The 15,530-nt window shown below is 43.1% G+C and overlaps 1 protein-coding gene across 7 annotated transcripts in view; it reads left to right on the top strand.

Annotated features, from left to right (window-relative positions):
- veph1 (ventricular zone expressed PH domain-containing 1) overlaps nucleotides 1–15,530 on the top strand; it is a 403,802-nt gene that overhangs the window by 17,503 nt on the left and 370,769 nt on the right. For 5 of the 7 annotated variants that reach the window (XM_072474420.1, XM_072474419.1, XM_072474422.1 and 2 more), the window contains exons 2-3: nucleotides 3,894–4,197; nucleotides 5,953–6,168. The exons of 1 other annotated variant lie outside the window; for it this stretch is intronic. In XM_072474420.1, the coding sequence (XP_072330521.1) occupies nucleotides 4,060–4,197; nucleotides 5,953–6,168 (354 nt within the window). In that variant the 5' untranslated portion in view covers nucleotides 3,894–4,059. Of the gene's footprint in view, nucleotides 1–2,267; nucleotides 2,571–3,893; nucleotides 4,198–5,952; nucleotides 6,169–15,530 lie in introns of those variants that run through there. One more of the 7 variants, XM_072474421.1, reaches the window with a different exon arrangement.

Raw genomic sequence — 15,530 nt, 5'->3', positions numbered from 1 at the left:
CAATCTCGCCGGCGAAAATCCCGTGAGCGGACTCTTGTCGTATTTTCTGCCCGCGTCACTATTCTCTCTGACTGTGAATGCGGACTGGAAATCATCCCCGTAGTGTTTGATGAGAACTACAGTGCTGGTGGGCCAATAGAGAAAACCTGGGTCATGTAGAAGGGCAGAGGGACCTGGGCATTCAAATTCATAAAACAACAAAGATCACACCTTAAACTGATGAAGTCATAAAGAAAGCTCATGGTTTTACAAAAAGATGGATAAAAATTGAGATGAAATGGTGAATCTTTAAAAAAAAAAACCCATCTCAGTAAGACCACAATTGTAATATGGTGAGAAATCTGGGGCTCTATCTATTAGGACAACATAGATTCACTAGGATGTTGTCTGGTTTAATTTGTTTTTAGCTTTAAACAAATTAAGCCCAATGTGTTGCATAACTATGCCATTTCATTCCTTTTAAAAGCCAGTGCACCCACGTATAAATGTTTCCACTATGCAGTACATAAATTCTGTTTTGTTGTTAAATACACCAAACCAGCGACAATAAGTTGTTTAAAAATATTAATCGTTCTGAAGGGATAAAAAGACGCCCACATTTAAAACTAGTTTTCACATCAGAAGGGGCAGACAGCAAAAGTGTTGCGTTTTTAATTGGCTGCGTCCATTTTTGTTCTGACGAGACAAATGTCCGGCATGCACCATGCTTGAGACTGCAAAAGAATTTGCTGAGAAACTCACATGGGTAGAAGTTTGGTTTGCTGTTATAGAGTGTGCGCTGTCTCCATTGGGAGAAAACCTATTTCGCCAAAAATAGAGATTGTGGGCACAAGTTTGTATATTCCTGACTTAAAATCAATGGAAAAGGATATTCAGCAATGTGTAAAAGAGGCTGCTGATGTACTTTTGCCCATTTTGCGCTACTGCTGCAGATGAATTTTATCCCTAGGGCCTTCCTGGTTTGCAAATGAGTGAAGCTGCCATTTAACCAGCTAAAATTGTCGGACCTACCAAGGCATTCATCATTTTTATAATCATGATTTGCTTCAACATCCTTTGTTTATTAACTTAGATTAAAAAAAACGATTGTTCATAAATCTCAAAAGTTTGTAAGCAGGTAAAATATCTTGTCTGATGGTGTCTCCCACGCAAATTTAAGAGAGAGCTGTGTTTGTGGAAAACTCTGAGCCAAATACCTTCTCCTTTTTAAAACCTTTCATCATTTTACCAAACATACAACATTTTGCATCGTGGCAGCAGCACATGTGTTAAAGCCTTTGCGTCAAAAAGATAAGGTCTTCTCTATTTGTCTCCGTGAAAAGTTTTTGATTTATTTTTCATCAAGGCGTTGCTACTTCACTTCATTCAGCAGGAAAACAAAACAACTTATAATTTACTGCTGTGTATCGATTTGTAATATGACATTTGGTGTGAATCTGACTACTTTCACTGAGTTGTAAACATTCCTTACTTTCATTGTTAGGTGATCTTCTGTTATTTGGCTGCAATAGTAATATAACTACACTAGCTTTTTTGTTCGAACTCTGTTAAATCTAGTTAATGATTATGAAGGTCAAGCTCACTGGCGAATAGTACGGTATCAGTAAAACTGTTGCGTGATGAGAATAGCGGCAGCTCCCTGATGCCTACCCGCTGAGTTTGTCAGTTTAATGCCTGGTGGAATGAATAGTAACTATAGTGTCAGGTCCATTGTAATGGGCCTGGGAATCCAGTGGCTTTGGCTTTGCAGTAGAATTCCCATAATGGACTCCAGCAAAGCTGACTGGTAAATGAAACAGTTTGAGTTTCCATCAGATGTGATGAAAGGCGGTGAGGTCTTTATAAGATGGCATCTGCGTTTCTTCTTTCCCTTAACAGATTGGAACTGTTCTTCATAGAAACAGAAGAAACATCACTGTTTGGAAACACTTTGAAATATAAATGTGCAATATAAGTAATTTGAGGCTTTACAAATCTTTTATAAAGTGTAATGCAGTGAAAAAAAAAATTGAGTTTAACTGAAAGTTATCGGCTGCTTTTTTGATGCAATATACATATAGAATAATGGCTGGACAGATTTTGAAATTACTGCTTTGTGTTTGCAATCAGTATTTTCTCCAATTTAGTTCCAACTCATCAGGGGTTAAACAATTGCACTTACGTCAAATTTAGTGGCAGGTGAAGTGCATCATGGAAGCTATTGAGTTGAAAGGAGGTTAGTTGAGGTGGTTAGTTGAGATTGACCTCAACTACTCAAATTGTAATTTGCTTCCTTAAAGCTATAGGTATTCCATGTGGCACTGATATATTTCTCAATATTAGGTCGACATTGATTTGTAAGCTGGATGCATTTCCTGTAATCAATCGGTTCAAGTAGTGATGTAGAGTGCTTTTACTCCACGTTATTGTTAAGTAACATCAGTTTAATAATGTGCCAAGCATAAGTGCTCCCTTACTGACATTGCTTTAAGCAGGCAGTTCGGACAAAACAGAAGTTTATACGACAATATAAACTTTTACGATTCAAGGATCATGCTCTTTATTCTGTGGAAGTTGGCATATCAGATGAGGTAAACTTTCTTAAAAAATAACTTGAAATAATTCCAGCATGTGCAATGAACTAGGATTTGTGGCAAGAAAATGCTGCCTACTTAATAATAAAAACAACAGCATTTCCTTGGTCAAGGAAGAATGACTTCAATGTTACCTTTAGCAATATTAATGACTTTTGATAGAGTGATCCTGTGAGGAGCAGTGAAGTGTATTAGCAATGATTATATCGGAAATATTTATCACAGGAGTAGAAAAATGAGAAACCGAACGACTAGAATTATATTTGATCATCTTCCTCATTTGTTCAATCCTACATACAGTGAAGTGATTGCCATCACCCGAAGTGGGGTAAGTAGCAAGACCCTGTCTCTTTGAGCACCTCATGCTTGCAGTGGGATGCTCTTGTCCATCCTTTGTTACAAGACCTAATTGCGACTTGCATCTTTAGTTTCTTTTCCTCATTAGCAATAGCCACATGCAATTATCTTTTAACGTTATTCAGTGGTTCTTTGTTTTTCAAAAGGTTATTATAAGTTTCAGCAGAAATGTTTTCTTCTGAGAAGCAACCAGTCTGTTTGGGCACTTCAGACAGCAGATACTGGCAAAAATACAGGATCAAATATGAGATACTGTCTTGCAGAGTTTGTTTGGTTAGGTTGGCATTTGAAATAGTTAAAAAAAAAAAGCTTGTTTGCTCTTTCAGTAGTGAGTGAAAGGTTTACAGTGCTAACTGTATAAGATTTGTATGTCGGTACTCAGGCCGTAAATATGGCCCGCTAAAATGTAACATTCCAGCCTTCCTGACCTTTCACAGATGCTGCTTCATCAAGTCTCATCCTTAAATCATTCAACTGAAATCCCTCCCATGTGAACTTTGCAACTCGTCTATGGCATTTGATTTGATTGAAAATCAAAGCAAAGTTCAATCTTTCATCCACCAGATGCTTCTGTCATGGATTTGAACATTCAAATGGATGTTTACTGTGTATTTACCTACCTCCATAGGCATGTAAAGGATGCCATGACACCATTTGAACAAGAACAGGAAAGTTATCTCGTTGTCCTGTCCAATATTTATCTCCCAGCATCTCTGAAGCAGATCATCTGGTTATTTATCTCATTGCTGCCTGTGGGGCTTAATGTAGGCATTTGGCTACCATATCTCGTTATGTTGCAGCAATAACTATGCTTCAAAAAGTGTCTTAGAATATGATCAGCCAAATTACCAATGAACTGACTCTGAAATTAATCCCCTGTAACTTTCAAAGACTACATTCAAACTAATGACGCCATTGTGGGTAAAATGGATATCTTATTCTGTAATCCATTTTCTTTTTCAGATATGAGCCAGTGGAGTGACCTCACCTCTGCAGACATGAACATCAATTGGTTCAGGCATTTGGTCCACATTCTTAAACTTTGAAGAATGTGTCCATTCTGTCGACATAATTGGGCAATCAAATACATGTGAATGTAAACTTTCGCACTGACTTGGGATTGACCATTATGCATCAACTTTTTATTGTGGTGCTAGGGCAGAAGGATCTGTCTCGTGCAGGAGATCTCTTCTCCTTGGAGGATACTGAAATTGAAGATTGTCTATCAGAGGCTCTCGAGCGAATAAAAGAAATATCTTCCTCACCAGTAAGTGTCAGTAAACAGTGCCACAAATTCAATATTAAAAACTCTCCTTTCTTTATTTTAATATTGATCTAATTTATAACAATGAGCTAATAATGCAACAGCACACCATTTTGAGTGGTGCATTCAGATTACATTGGATAAATTTAAAAGCAATTGTAACTGATATGGCTGTTTGATAGTTCAGGTGTTTACAATAGATTATAAAGTGATACTTCAGCAAGCTGAAATATTTCAATTGTAGGCATTGTTTTAATAGCATTGAGTATAATTAGTGTGATAATACTGGATACAGATCGGTAGCTATTCAGCAATGTCTGGTATACCTATGTCGTTAGCTGACCATTTTAATTTTTTTAAATGAAAAATACATTTGCACATTTGGTGTGAGGATCTTTTGGTTGGTTGAAATTTTACAACAGTGGGATTTTATGGGTTTGCCAAAGTTAGTGGACCTCTGAATGGCTTACCGCATTGTACGGCCCCCGCCCTCAACATGACAGCCGTAAACGTCCACCCAAAGTTCATCTCTCAGTTTCCTTTAAAGTATTATTTTGAACAAAATAAATCACTTTCAGTAATTCCGCATGGGTTTCTGGTAATATTCTCTCACTTTCGCTGTTGACCTCACCCAAGCAGATAGTGAGCACCTATCTGGGATTTCAGGAATAATGCCCACCACCCTTCGCTTTCCTTACAAAATATGAGATCACTTTAGATTCAAAAAGCAGTCTCTCGGCGCATTGGCTGAATTGGTCGTAAATCTGATGGAGAAATATTGAGTAAGAATTTCACAATTGGATTAAAACTGATCTAGAACATAGACTAGAACATTACAGCGCAGTACAGGCCCTTCGGCCCTCGATGGTGCGCCGACCTGTGAAACCACTCTAACCACTGATTTGCAAAAAACTCAATCAAAATTAAAATCGTATGTTTTCTATAAGGTGTAGAAAGGTGTTAATCCATAAATCTACCCCCACGCGGTTACTTATGTGTAGTACGATGTTTGTATGTCGAGATTGAGAAAAACAAATGTTCTGAGTATTCCCAGTCTCCCTTATGTAAACATATATACTTGTCATTTTAATACCAGGCTTCTATGCTGGTAAATAATTTTATGGATTATATGGCTGATTAACATTAGCTACTTAGTGTTTAATGGTGTCCTGATTGAAGGAGGGTGGATGTCATGACCTCGGTCATCACTGTGGCCAGGTGCCCAGCTTTATTTCCTTGTCCATACCACACCCAAACCTTTTCCTCTCCATGATTTAATCACTGCAAGAATATGAGAACCTAATCTGCAGAAAACTGGTGGGGAGAGTGTTTGGACCAGTGTGTGCATGTAAATTCTCAGCAATTTTAATGTAAATCATTAATTCATTTAACAATAATCTACTCGGAAATGATTGAAACAGACCATGTTGACACTTAAGAATCATTTAGATAGATGAGTGAAAGAAAGGGATATGGGAACACTGAGAACTCTTGGGATTATTGTTCGCACAGAAGATAAATACTACCATGGACTGGGTGGACCAAACGGTTTCTTGTAAACTCAGTGTAAGTCTCAGTTCTACCTGCCGCAATAACATTATTTGTCAGAAATCATTGCTTTCACCTAAATCCACTCTCGGGGATTTGCAATAAGATGACGAAAGAAATATGGTTTAGTCTGTGACCAGAATAGCCTTTTTAAAACTTCTGCAGTTTGAGTAAGTGGTGCAGTGAAATTTTGTTTCTCTGCTTTGTTAGGGCTATCTGACGAATGACAATGATCAGGCAGTGGTGGAAATCTGCATTACTCGAATCACTACTGCTATTCGGAAGACACAATCCATTGAGAAGCATGGAAAGGCTCTCGTAACCTTGTGGGAATCGTGCTTAGAGCACAATCTGAAACCAGTCAGCAAAGATGAAGATACTCCCCATGCTAAAATCGTTTCTGATATAATGAGTTGCATCTTTCAAGTAAGTTATGAGCAACGGCACTTAATCAGGTGCTTTAAAAAATAAAATTTGATTTACCTTTTTATAAACTTTGTCTTTACCCTACAACAATGTGGAATTATTTCCGAATGGCATCAACATGTTTAAGTACATGTATTTGATTAAAGTTGTAAATACAGTAATGTTAGATTTTTTTTCTGGTAATTGTATGAGTGTTAGATGCCTCTGACTTAAATTATGTCATAGGAGGTAGAACCAGCTTATTTCTCCAGTTCTGGGACCTGGAATCTGGGTGTGGGAGTTGGAGGGAGCGTGGACTCAGCATTATATTGAGGTTCTGCAGAACAGTGGGGCTACTAGGATTTGACAATAATGGGGACAAGCCAGACCAGCAAAAATGGGAGGAAGAGAATCAGAGTCTCTTTTGCCATTGAAGATCCTCCATACCTCCTTTCCCATTATCAGTCTATTCATGTATTTGTTTCTGCCTTAAAGCATTTGGGTAAGTTAATGAACAGGAAAATTACAGACTCTCCTAGCCTACCACAAGAGCACAACACCTAATAAACAGGAACTGAAGTAGGACCCTTCGAGCCTGCCCTGCCTTTCAAAAGGATCATAGTCAATCTTCTACCTCAACTCCACCTTCTTGCACTATCGCCATATCCCTTAATTCCCTTAGTATCCAAAAACCTAGCATCCTCTGTGTTGAATATGCTGAATGGTTGAGGATCCACTGCTCTCTGGGTAAAGAATTGCAAAGATTCATAACAATATGAGTGGAGAAGGATTTCCTTATCTCAACCCTAGATGTCTCGTCCCTTATGCTGAGAGGGTGTCTCCATGTTCTGGATTCCCCAGAATTCCAGATTCCGCATCTACCCTGTCAAGTTGAGGAATTTTGAATATTTCAATTAAGTCACCTCTCATTCTTCTTAACCCCACGCAACATAGGCCTAGGCTATTCAATCTCTCCTCCTCAGACAATCCCCCCATCCCATGACCAGGCTAGTGATTTTTTTGTTGCACTCCAGGGGTAAGAATGTCCTTCCTTATATAAGGAGACCAAAACTGCTCACAGTGCTCAAGGTATGGAGGAGGGTGGGATGGGGGTGGGGGGCACTTTAACTGTGTACAGGACCCCAGACAGACAGATCAAACCCATAATCAGGGAACAGTAGCACAGTTGTTAGCACTGTTGCTTCAGAGTGCCAGGGACCCAAGTTCAATTCCCGGCTCGGGTCACTGTCTGTGCAGAGTCTGCATGTTCTCCCCGTGTCTCCGGGTGCTCCGGCTTCCTCCCACAAGTCCCAAAAGACGTGCTGTTGGGTGATTTGGACATTCTGAATTCTCCCTCAGTGTACCCAAACAGGCGCCAGAGTGTGGCGACTAGGGGATTTTCACAGTAACTTCATTGCAGTGTTAATGTAAGCCTACTTGTGACACTAATAAAGATTATTATTGACATCAAACATGGCAAAGGAACTAGGCATGTTCATGGAAGAGATGGGGGTAGTGAACCCATGAAGGTTCACATACCCAGATAAGAGGGAGTTCTCCTTCTCCCAGGTACATATAGTATTTACCTGGATTAACGTCTTTGTAGTGGGGAGCACAGTGCTTCCAGGGGTAGTCAGAGCGGAATACTCCGCGATCGTAATCTCCGATCACGCTCCACACTACATGGATATGAGGTTTGTTATGGGTCTGGGTTTACAGAATCCCAAAGCGTTTCATGGAGTTCAACTGACCCACAACTTTTAATAGATTGTGGTGTGGGAAGCGCACTGCGTACTCTCCAGGTGTGATACAGCAGAAATGGACAAGGGTTTTTTAAAACAAAACAATGTTTATTCTATGAACTCAAGTTAACCTTTTAAAAACAAACACTGAATATCTTAACACCCATTACTTCAAAGATAACCCCAAAAGACTACAACACTAAATAATCCTTCAAACTGTTTCTTTAAAAATCCAAAAGACTTCAAACCTTCAAAAATAGGAGCACATTAGGTTACATTCATTATATTTATAGTCTTTGGATTGAAGAAATCAACAGACCAGCTCTGTGTTTCTTTATGCAGTTCACAGCAAAACACACAGACACTGCCAGCTACTCTCTCAAACTGAAACTCAAAAAGCAGAAGTGAGCTCAGCTCCCCCCATCCTCTGACATCGCTTCAGTAATATGATCAGCTCCATTTCTTAAAGGTACATTCCTTGAACATCCATTTCTTGAAGGTACTCTCACATGACAGGTTGGAGACAGGGTGTGCCGAATGTCCCCCATGAGGTTGGACATGGCCCTCCTACCAATAACGACTTTTGCGAGACAATATCACGGGCAATAGACTGGTACATTGCCAATAACCGGAAAGGGGGGTATCACCCTCCATGTTCTGGGAGGCACTGAAGGTCATGATCAGGGGTGAGATAATCACTTATAAGACAAATAGAGACAGGAAAGAGAAGGTGGCTAGGCAATAATTGGTTGACTTCATACTGTAAGTAAACCGGCAATACTCTATGGCCCCAACTGTAGAGCTCATGGCGGAGACGAAAAAGCTACAAATGGACTTGGATTTGCTCTCCACCGGGAAAGCAATGTGCCAACTCGCAAGACGTGTGGGGCCTTCAGTAATCACCGAGACAAGGCTAGCTGCCTGCTGGCCAACCAGAGGAGAAAGCTGGCCGCCACGAGGGAAATAGCACAGATTGGGGACAAAATTGGCAAACTAGTAACTGAGCCGGAAAAGGTCAGTGAAGCATTTGAGGCCTTTTACCGGGCCCGGGCTGTACACCTCCAAGCCACCTGAAGGGGACTTGAGGATGAAACAGTTCCTTGATGGACTGGGCATGCCAGTCGTGGGGGAGGATAGGAAACAAAGGCTGGAAGCACCGCTAGAACTGGGGGAAGTCATGGAGAGCATTAACTCCTTGCAGCCAGCGAAGGGACCGGGACCAGATGGATTCCTGGCCGACGCCTACAAAACATTTGCAGCAGCACTGGCCCTGCATTTATGGAGAAGTTCACAAACTCACTAGCAAGGGGTACGCTGCCACCAGCAATAGCATAAGTCTCAATCTCGCTGATATCCAAGAAAGACAAAGACCCAACTGAATACCGGTCCTACAGACCAATCCCGTTGTTCAGTGTGACAGGCCAAAATCCTGGCGAGGCAGCTGGAGCCGCAGAGGACCAGAGTGGCTTTGTCAAGAGTAGCCAGCTAACTGCGAATATCAGACGGCTGCTGAACACGATAATGACCTCATCCGGGAAGAGAACAACAGAAGTGATTGATGCACAATCAATTACACTCAAGACAAAGTGATTTCATAACTGAAGGCTTTAATCGACTGGAGCTTGTTCCCCAGCAGCTTCGGTACAGAAAGTGAAGGCTGCTGGGACGGCACTGGTTCTTATACTCCGCCTGTCAGGGCGGAGCTACGTATCAACAGCCAATGGTAAACTCCTAGGTTTAACCAATGGTCATCAGCCTCTTGGGTACCGCAATACCTGATAATACCAGCGTGATCATCTCCCTGGATGCAGAAAATGCCTTCACCAGAGTCGAAGAGGTACTGGAACGGTTTGGGTTAGGAGCGAGGTTCACCGCCTGGGTGAGATTCCTGTACAACGCTCCCAAGGTACTGGAGTGGGTTGGGCTTGGTCAGGGTTCACTGCATGGCTGAAACTTTTATATAATGCTCCCATGGCGAGAGTGTGGACCAACACCACCAGCTCTAAATATTTCCAGCTGCACAGAGGTACAAAGCAGGGATGCTTGCTCTCCCCGCTTCTGTTCGGCCTGGCAATTGAGCCACTGCCAATCCACCTCGGGTCGGTGAAAAGTCAAGGGGGGGAGGGGGAAGAATCCAGAGGGGGCACGGAGAGCACAATGTCTCACTCTATGTGGATGACCTGCTCCTCTACGTCTTAACCCCCCAAGCCAACATGGAAGGATCATGAAGCTCCTGAAGTGTTTGGAGCCTTCTCGGGCTAAACCAACAAGGGAGATGGGCAGAGCTGGAGGGACTGCCGTTCAAACCAGCCCAAAACAAATTCCACTACCCAGGGATCTAAATTGCCTACAGTTGGACACGGATCCACAAATGGATCTAGTCTGGCGGAGGAAATAAAAAAGAACCTGCACAGGTGGGACACACTCCCACTCTCCCTGGCGGGGAGAGTGCAGACAATCAAGATGAACGTGCTGCACAGGTTCCTCTTCCTGTTCAGATCCCTCCTGATCTGCATCCCCAAGGCCTTTTTCAACACAATGGACAAACTGATCATGGTGTTTGTGTGGGGGAGGAAAAGAATCCAAGGATCCCCAAAAAGTTCCTAAAAAAGGAAAAGAAACATGGGAGGCCTGGCCTCCCAAAGCTACAATAGAACATAGAACAGTACAGCACAGAACAGGCCCTTCAGCCCTCGATGTTCTGCCGAGCATTGTCCAAAACCAAGATCAACTCCCTCACCCTGTCATTTTGGTGTGCTCCATATGCCTATCCAATAACCGCTTGAAAGTTCCTAAAGTGTCCGACTCTATTATCTTAGCAGGCAGTCCATTCCACACCCTAACCACTCTCGGAGTAAAAAACCTACCTCGGACATCCCTCCTATATCTCCCACCCTGAATCTTATACTTATGCCCCCTTGTAACAGCTACATCCACCCGAGGAAATAGTCTCTGAACGTCCACATCTATTCCCTCATCATCTTATAAACCTCTATTAAGTCGCCTCTCATCCTCCTCCGCTCCAAGGAGAAAAGCCCTAGCTCCCTCAACCTTTCCTCATAAGACCTATCCTGCAAAGCAGGCAGCATCCTGGTAAATCTCCTTTGTACCCTTTCCAATGCTTCCATATCCTTTCTATAGTGAGGTGACCAGAACTGCACACAATACTCCAAATGTGGTCTCACCAGGGTCCTGTACAGTTGCAGCATAACCCCACTGCTCTTAAACACAAGCCCCCTGTTAATAAACGCTAACACACTATAGGCCTTCTTCATGGCTCTATCCGCTTGAGTGGCAACCTTCAGGGATCCGTGGACATGAACCCCAAGATCTCTCTGTTCCTCCACATTCCTCAGAACCCTGCCGTTGACCCTGTAATCCGCATTCAAATTTTTTCTACTAAAATGAATCACCTCACACTTATCAGGGTTAAACTCCATCTGCCATTTTTCAGCCCAGCTCTGCATCCTATCAATGTCTCTTTGCAGCCTACAACAGCCCTCCACCTCATCCACTATTCCACCAATCTTGGTGTCATCAGCAAATTTACTGACCCACCCTTCAGCCCCCTCCTCCAAGTCATTGATAAAAATCACAAATAGCAGAGGACCCAGCACTGATCCCTGTGGTACACCGCTGGTAACTGGTCTCCAGTCTGAAAATTTTCCATCCACCACCACCCATTGTCTTCTATGTGATAGCCAGTTACTTATCCAATTGGCCAAATTTCCCTCTATCACACACCTCCTTACTTTCTTCATAAGCCGACCATGGGGAACCTTATCAAACGCCTTACTAAAATCCATGTATATGACATCAACTGCTCTACCTTCATCTACACACTTAGTTACCTCCTCAAAGAATTCAATCAAATTTGTGAGGCAAGGCTTACCCTTCACGAATCCGCGTTGACTATCCCGGATTAAGCTGCATCTTTCCAAATGGTCATAAATCCTATCCTTCAGGACCTTTTCCATTAACTTACCGACCACTGAAGCAAGACTAACAGGCCTCTAATTACCAGGGTCATTCCTATTCCCTTTCTTGAACAGAGGAACAACATTCGCCACTCTCTGGCACTATCCCCGTGGACAGTGAAGACCCAAAGATCAAAGCCAAAGGCTCTGCAATCTCATCCCTTGCCTCCCAAAGAATCCTTGGATATATCCCATCTGGCCCAGTGGTCTTGTCGACCCTAAGGTTTTTCAAGATTGCTGATACATCCTTCCTCAGAACATCTACCTCCTCCAGCCTACCCGCCTGTATCACACTCTCATCCTCAAAAACATGGCCTCTCGCCTCTCCTATTTCTTCTGACTCCATGCACAAATTCCCACTACTGTCCTTGACTGGCCCTAACCTCACCCTGGTCATTCTTTTATTTCTCACATAAGAGTAAAAAGCCTTGGGGTATTCCTTGACCCGACCTGCCAAGGACTTCTCATGCCCCCTCCTAGCTCTCCTAAGTCCTTTTTTTTAATTAATTCCTTGCTGCCTTGTAACCCTCAAGCGACCCAACTGAACCTTTTTTTCTCATCCTTACATACGCTTCCTTTTTCCTCTTGACAAGACATTCAACCTCTTTTGTGAACCATGGTTCCCTCACACAGCCATTTCCACCCTGCCTGATAGGGACATGCCTATCAAGGACATGCAGTATTTGTTCCTTGAACAAGCTCCACTTTTCATTTGTGCCTTTCCCTGACAATTTCTGTTCCCATCTTATGCTCCCTAATTCTTGCCTAATCGCATGATAATTACCCCTCCCCCAATTATAAACCTTGCCCTGCCGTATGGCCCTATCCCTCTCCATTGCAATAGTGAAAGACACCGAATTGTGGTCACTATCTGTGGTCACAATACTACCACTGGTATCACAGCAGAACGAGTGAGGGGATGGGTGAAGGAGCCAGAAGCAGAATGGGTGAGGATGGCGAGTTCCTGCATAAGGACGTCCCTCCGAGCCCTTGTCAGGACAGCATTCCCACCCCTGCCAGCCAAACACGAAAAGCTCAGTGATGGTAGCTAGCCTCCGGACATGGAACCAACTAAGGCAACACTTCGGCCTGACCGAAATGTCAGCCATGGCCTCCATCTGCAGCAACCACAGGTTCACGCCAGCCACAATAGATGCCATCTTCAAAAGGACAGGGGGACGTTGACAATTAGTGACTTTTACACTGACGATAGACTAACAACACTGGAAGACCTGACAAAGGTTTCAACTACCCAAAGGAAACTAGCTACGACGCATACAGAACAAAACTTACCCCGTAGGGAAACGACGGCGTACCCACGGATGCCGTGGCACTCACTGGTAGAGGAGCTGTTGGACACGGGCGACTTAGGGAGGGGGAACTGCGGGGAACTGTATGGGCAACTGTTGGAGGAGTCATGCTGGGTGAGACCAGGGAAAAATGGGAGGAAGAACTAGGGATAGAAGTAAGGTGGGCACTCTGGATCAAAGCGCTGAACTAGACAAACTCCACCTCCTCCTGCGCAAGACTAAGCCTAATGCAACTAAAGATGGTGCACAGAGAGCCCCTGACCAGAACCCTAATGAACAGGTTCTTCCCGGAGGTGGAGGACAAATGTGAATGGTACCGGGGGTGCCCGGCCAACCATACACACATGTTTTGGGCCTGACCAAGACTTATCAGGTTCTGGACAACCTTCTTGTCCAAGATTGTGGGGGGGAGGGTGGAGCCATTCTCAAAAGTGGCATCTTTGGGGTCTCAGACCAGCCAGAACTCTTCATGGGGAGGAGGGCCAACGCCCTAGCCTTTGCCTCCTAATCGCCCACCGGAGAATGTCGGCTGGCGATCGTCAGCACCACCCAAAGCTGCAGACCGGCTGTCGGAATTCCTCCAACTGGGGAAAATAAAATTCACCATCCGTGAGTCGGAAGAAGGCGTCCACAATATGTGGAACCCATTCACCAACTTGTTCCAGGACCTGTGCTTAGCCAGCAGCCAATAGAGCGGGGGCGGGGGGGGGGGGGGGGGGCGCGCGGGGCAGAAACTGGTGAGGTGGCAGAGCAGTGGAGGAGGGGCCCGAAAGTAGGGCCAGAGGATGTCGGATATCCGTGTCACACTCTGTACAGGGAGTATCATACCCCCTCCAGATGGAAATTTGTAAAAATACAACTTTGACTTGGCAATGATAACCATGTACCATAAAACAAGAAAATCAATAAAAACATTTATAACAAAAAATAACTTGAGTAATTAATGTCACATCAAACGTCAGCGAACATAGTGACATCATCTTATCATCTTTAGGGCAAATATGCAATTGGTACAAATTGTTCACTTTTTTTTGTTTAATATTAAAAATGTAAGTTGAGATTTTGTTCTCATTGTGTTTTGTATGTGCATGTTAGCAAATATGATCAGAGAGGAACATGGAGCAATGCTGCTTAATCCAGAAAATTCTACATTGTTGTAATCAGGCTAATCAGAGTCTTTGTATATGAACTACTTCTTGGTTTGGTTTAAATAAAGCCCTTTTTCTGGCAGATTATGCATCTTATTCTTGCAAACCCCCCCCCCCCATTGCAGTTGGGAAATGGATGTCTTAATTCATCGGGGCTAAAGAAAAGTAACATTTTTGAGTTTCTCATGGTTTGTTGGCATCTCCCAACCTTTACACTACCTTGTTATTTGAAGTTTCCAAAACCCAAGTGTTAATTGATCTGAGTGTTTATCCCTAAAACAAAGTTATTATGCTAATCCCTTGTTGCCTAGCAGTAATAGGTGTATTTAAACATGGGAAATATAAGAAAGCTTTCAATTAGTTTCTGTTATCCCCTTAGTATACTTCCTGATTTCACTTTTTTGTCTTTCTGTATTTTCATTCTGGTCATGAGGACATTAAAGAGTTGGTAACCAGATCTCCGCACACTCTGGCTGCGTGAACACAGGCCTTGAGGAATAGAAATAATGTTTCTACAGTACTAAATTCAGCTTGGCAGAACTCAATAATGAAATGGAATTGGATCCAAATTAGAATTAATGTAATTGCTAACATTTGCCTTTATTATAGCAGGATATATATGTTCATGTGACGAATATGTTATAACTTCAAAAGAATAATGTGTGGCTCAGAAGCCTTTCACAAAGAATAATGTGTGTGAGTTTGCAGCTGCATACTGTGATCGCCAAGTCATAGCTTGCTACCTCCCCATGATCCTTCACTGTCTCTTCCTTCAAGCCAGCTTTCATCCCCTCACCCCTCTGCTGGGCATGTCCTGTCCCTCCATAAGGGATGGTGTTGGTGGTGTCTGGGACATTGTGATGTACCGTCAATGACCACGAGGCGAAAATGGCAGAACTATTGGGGCATTATTGCACTAGATGTTGAGCCTCCTGGAACCAGAATGGAAGCAGCGCAGGAGAGCATACACTTTTATACAACGCCTGTTGGGAGGTTGGGATTTACTGTTAACTGTAATACAGTGGTAGTACCGTAATACACGTAGTGTGTGACCCGTGGTGTTTACCACATTCACCCACTGTTTAGAAAAAGTCCAGCGGGCGGGGGTGAAAAACAATGTTACAGATTGAGTCTGTCGGGGGCTGTGACCCTCCGCCGTGATCGCCTCAGTCCTGCTTGTGGTGTGGGCGCCGATGTGGGTACCTG

Source organism: Scyliorhinus torazame, chromosome 14 (genome assembly GCF_047496885.1).
Source record: "Scyliorhinus torazame isolate Kashiwa2021f chromosome 14, sScyTor2.1, whole genome shotgun sequence".
In the NCBI taxonomy this organism is placed as follows: domain Eukaryota; kingdom Metazoa; phylum Chordata; class Chondrichthyes; order Carcharhiniformes; family Scyliorhinidae; genus Scyliorhinus; species Scyliorhinus torazame.
Note: the sequence above shows the minus strand (reverse complement) of the source record. Positions and strands in the feature narration are given on the sequence as shown.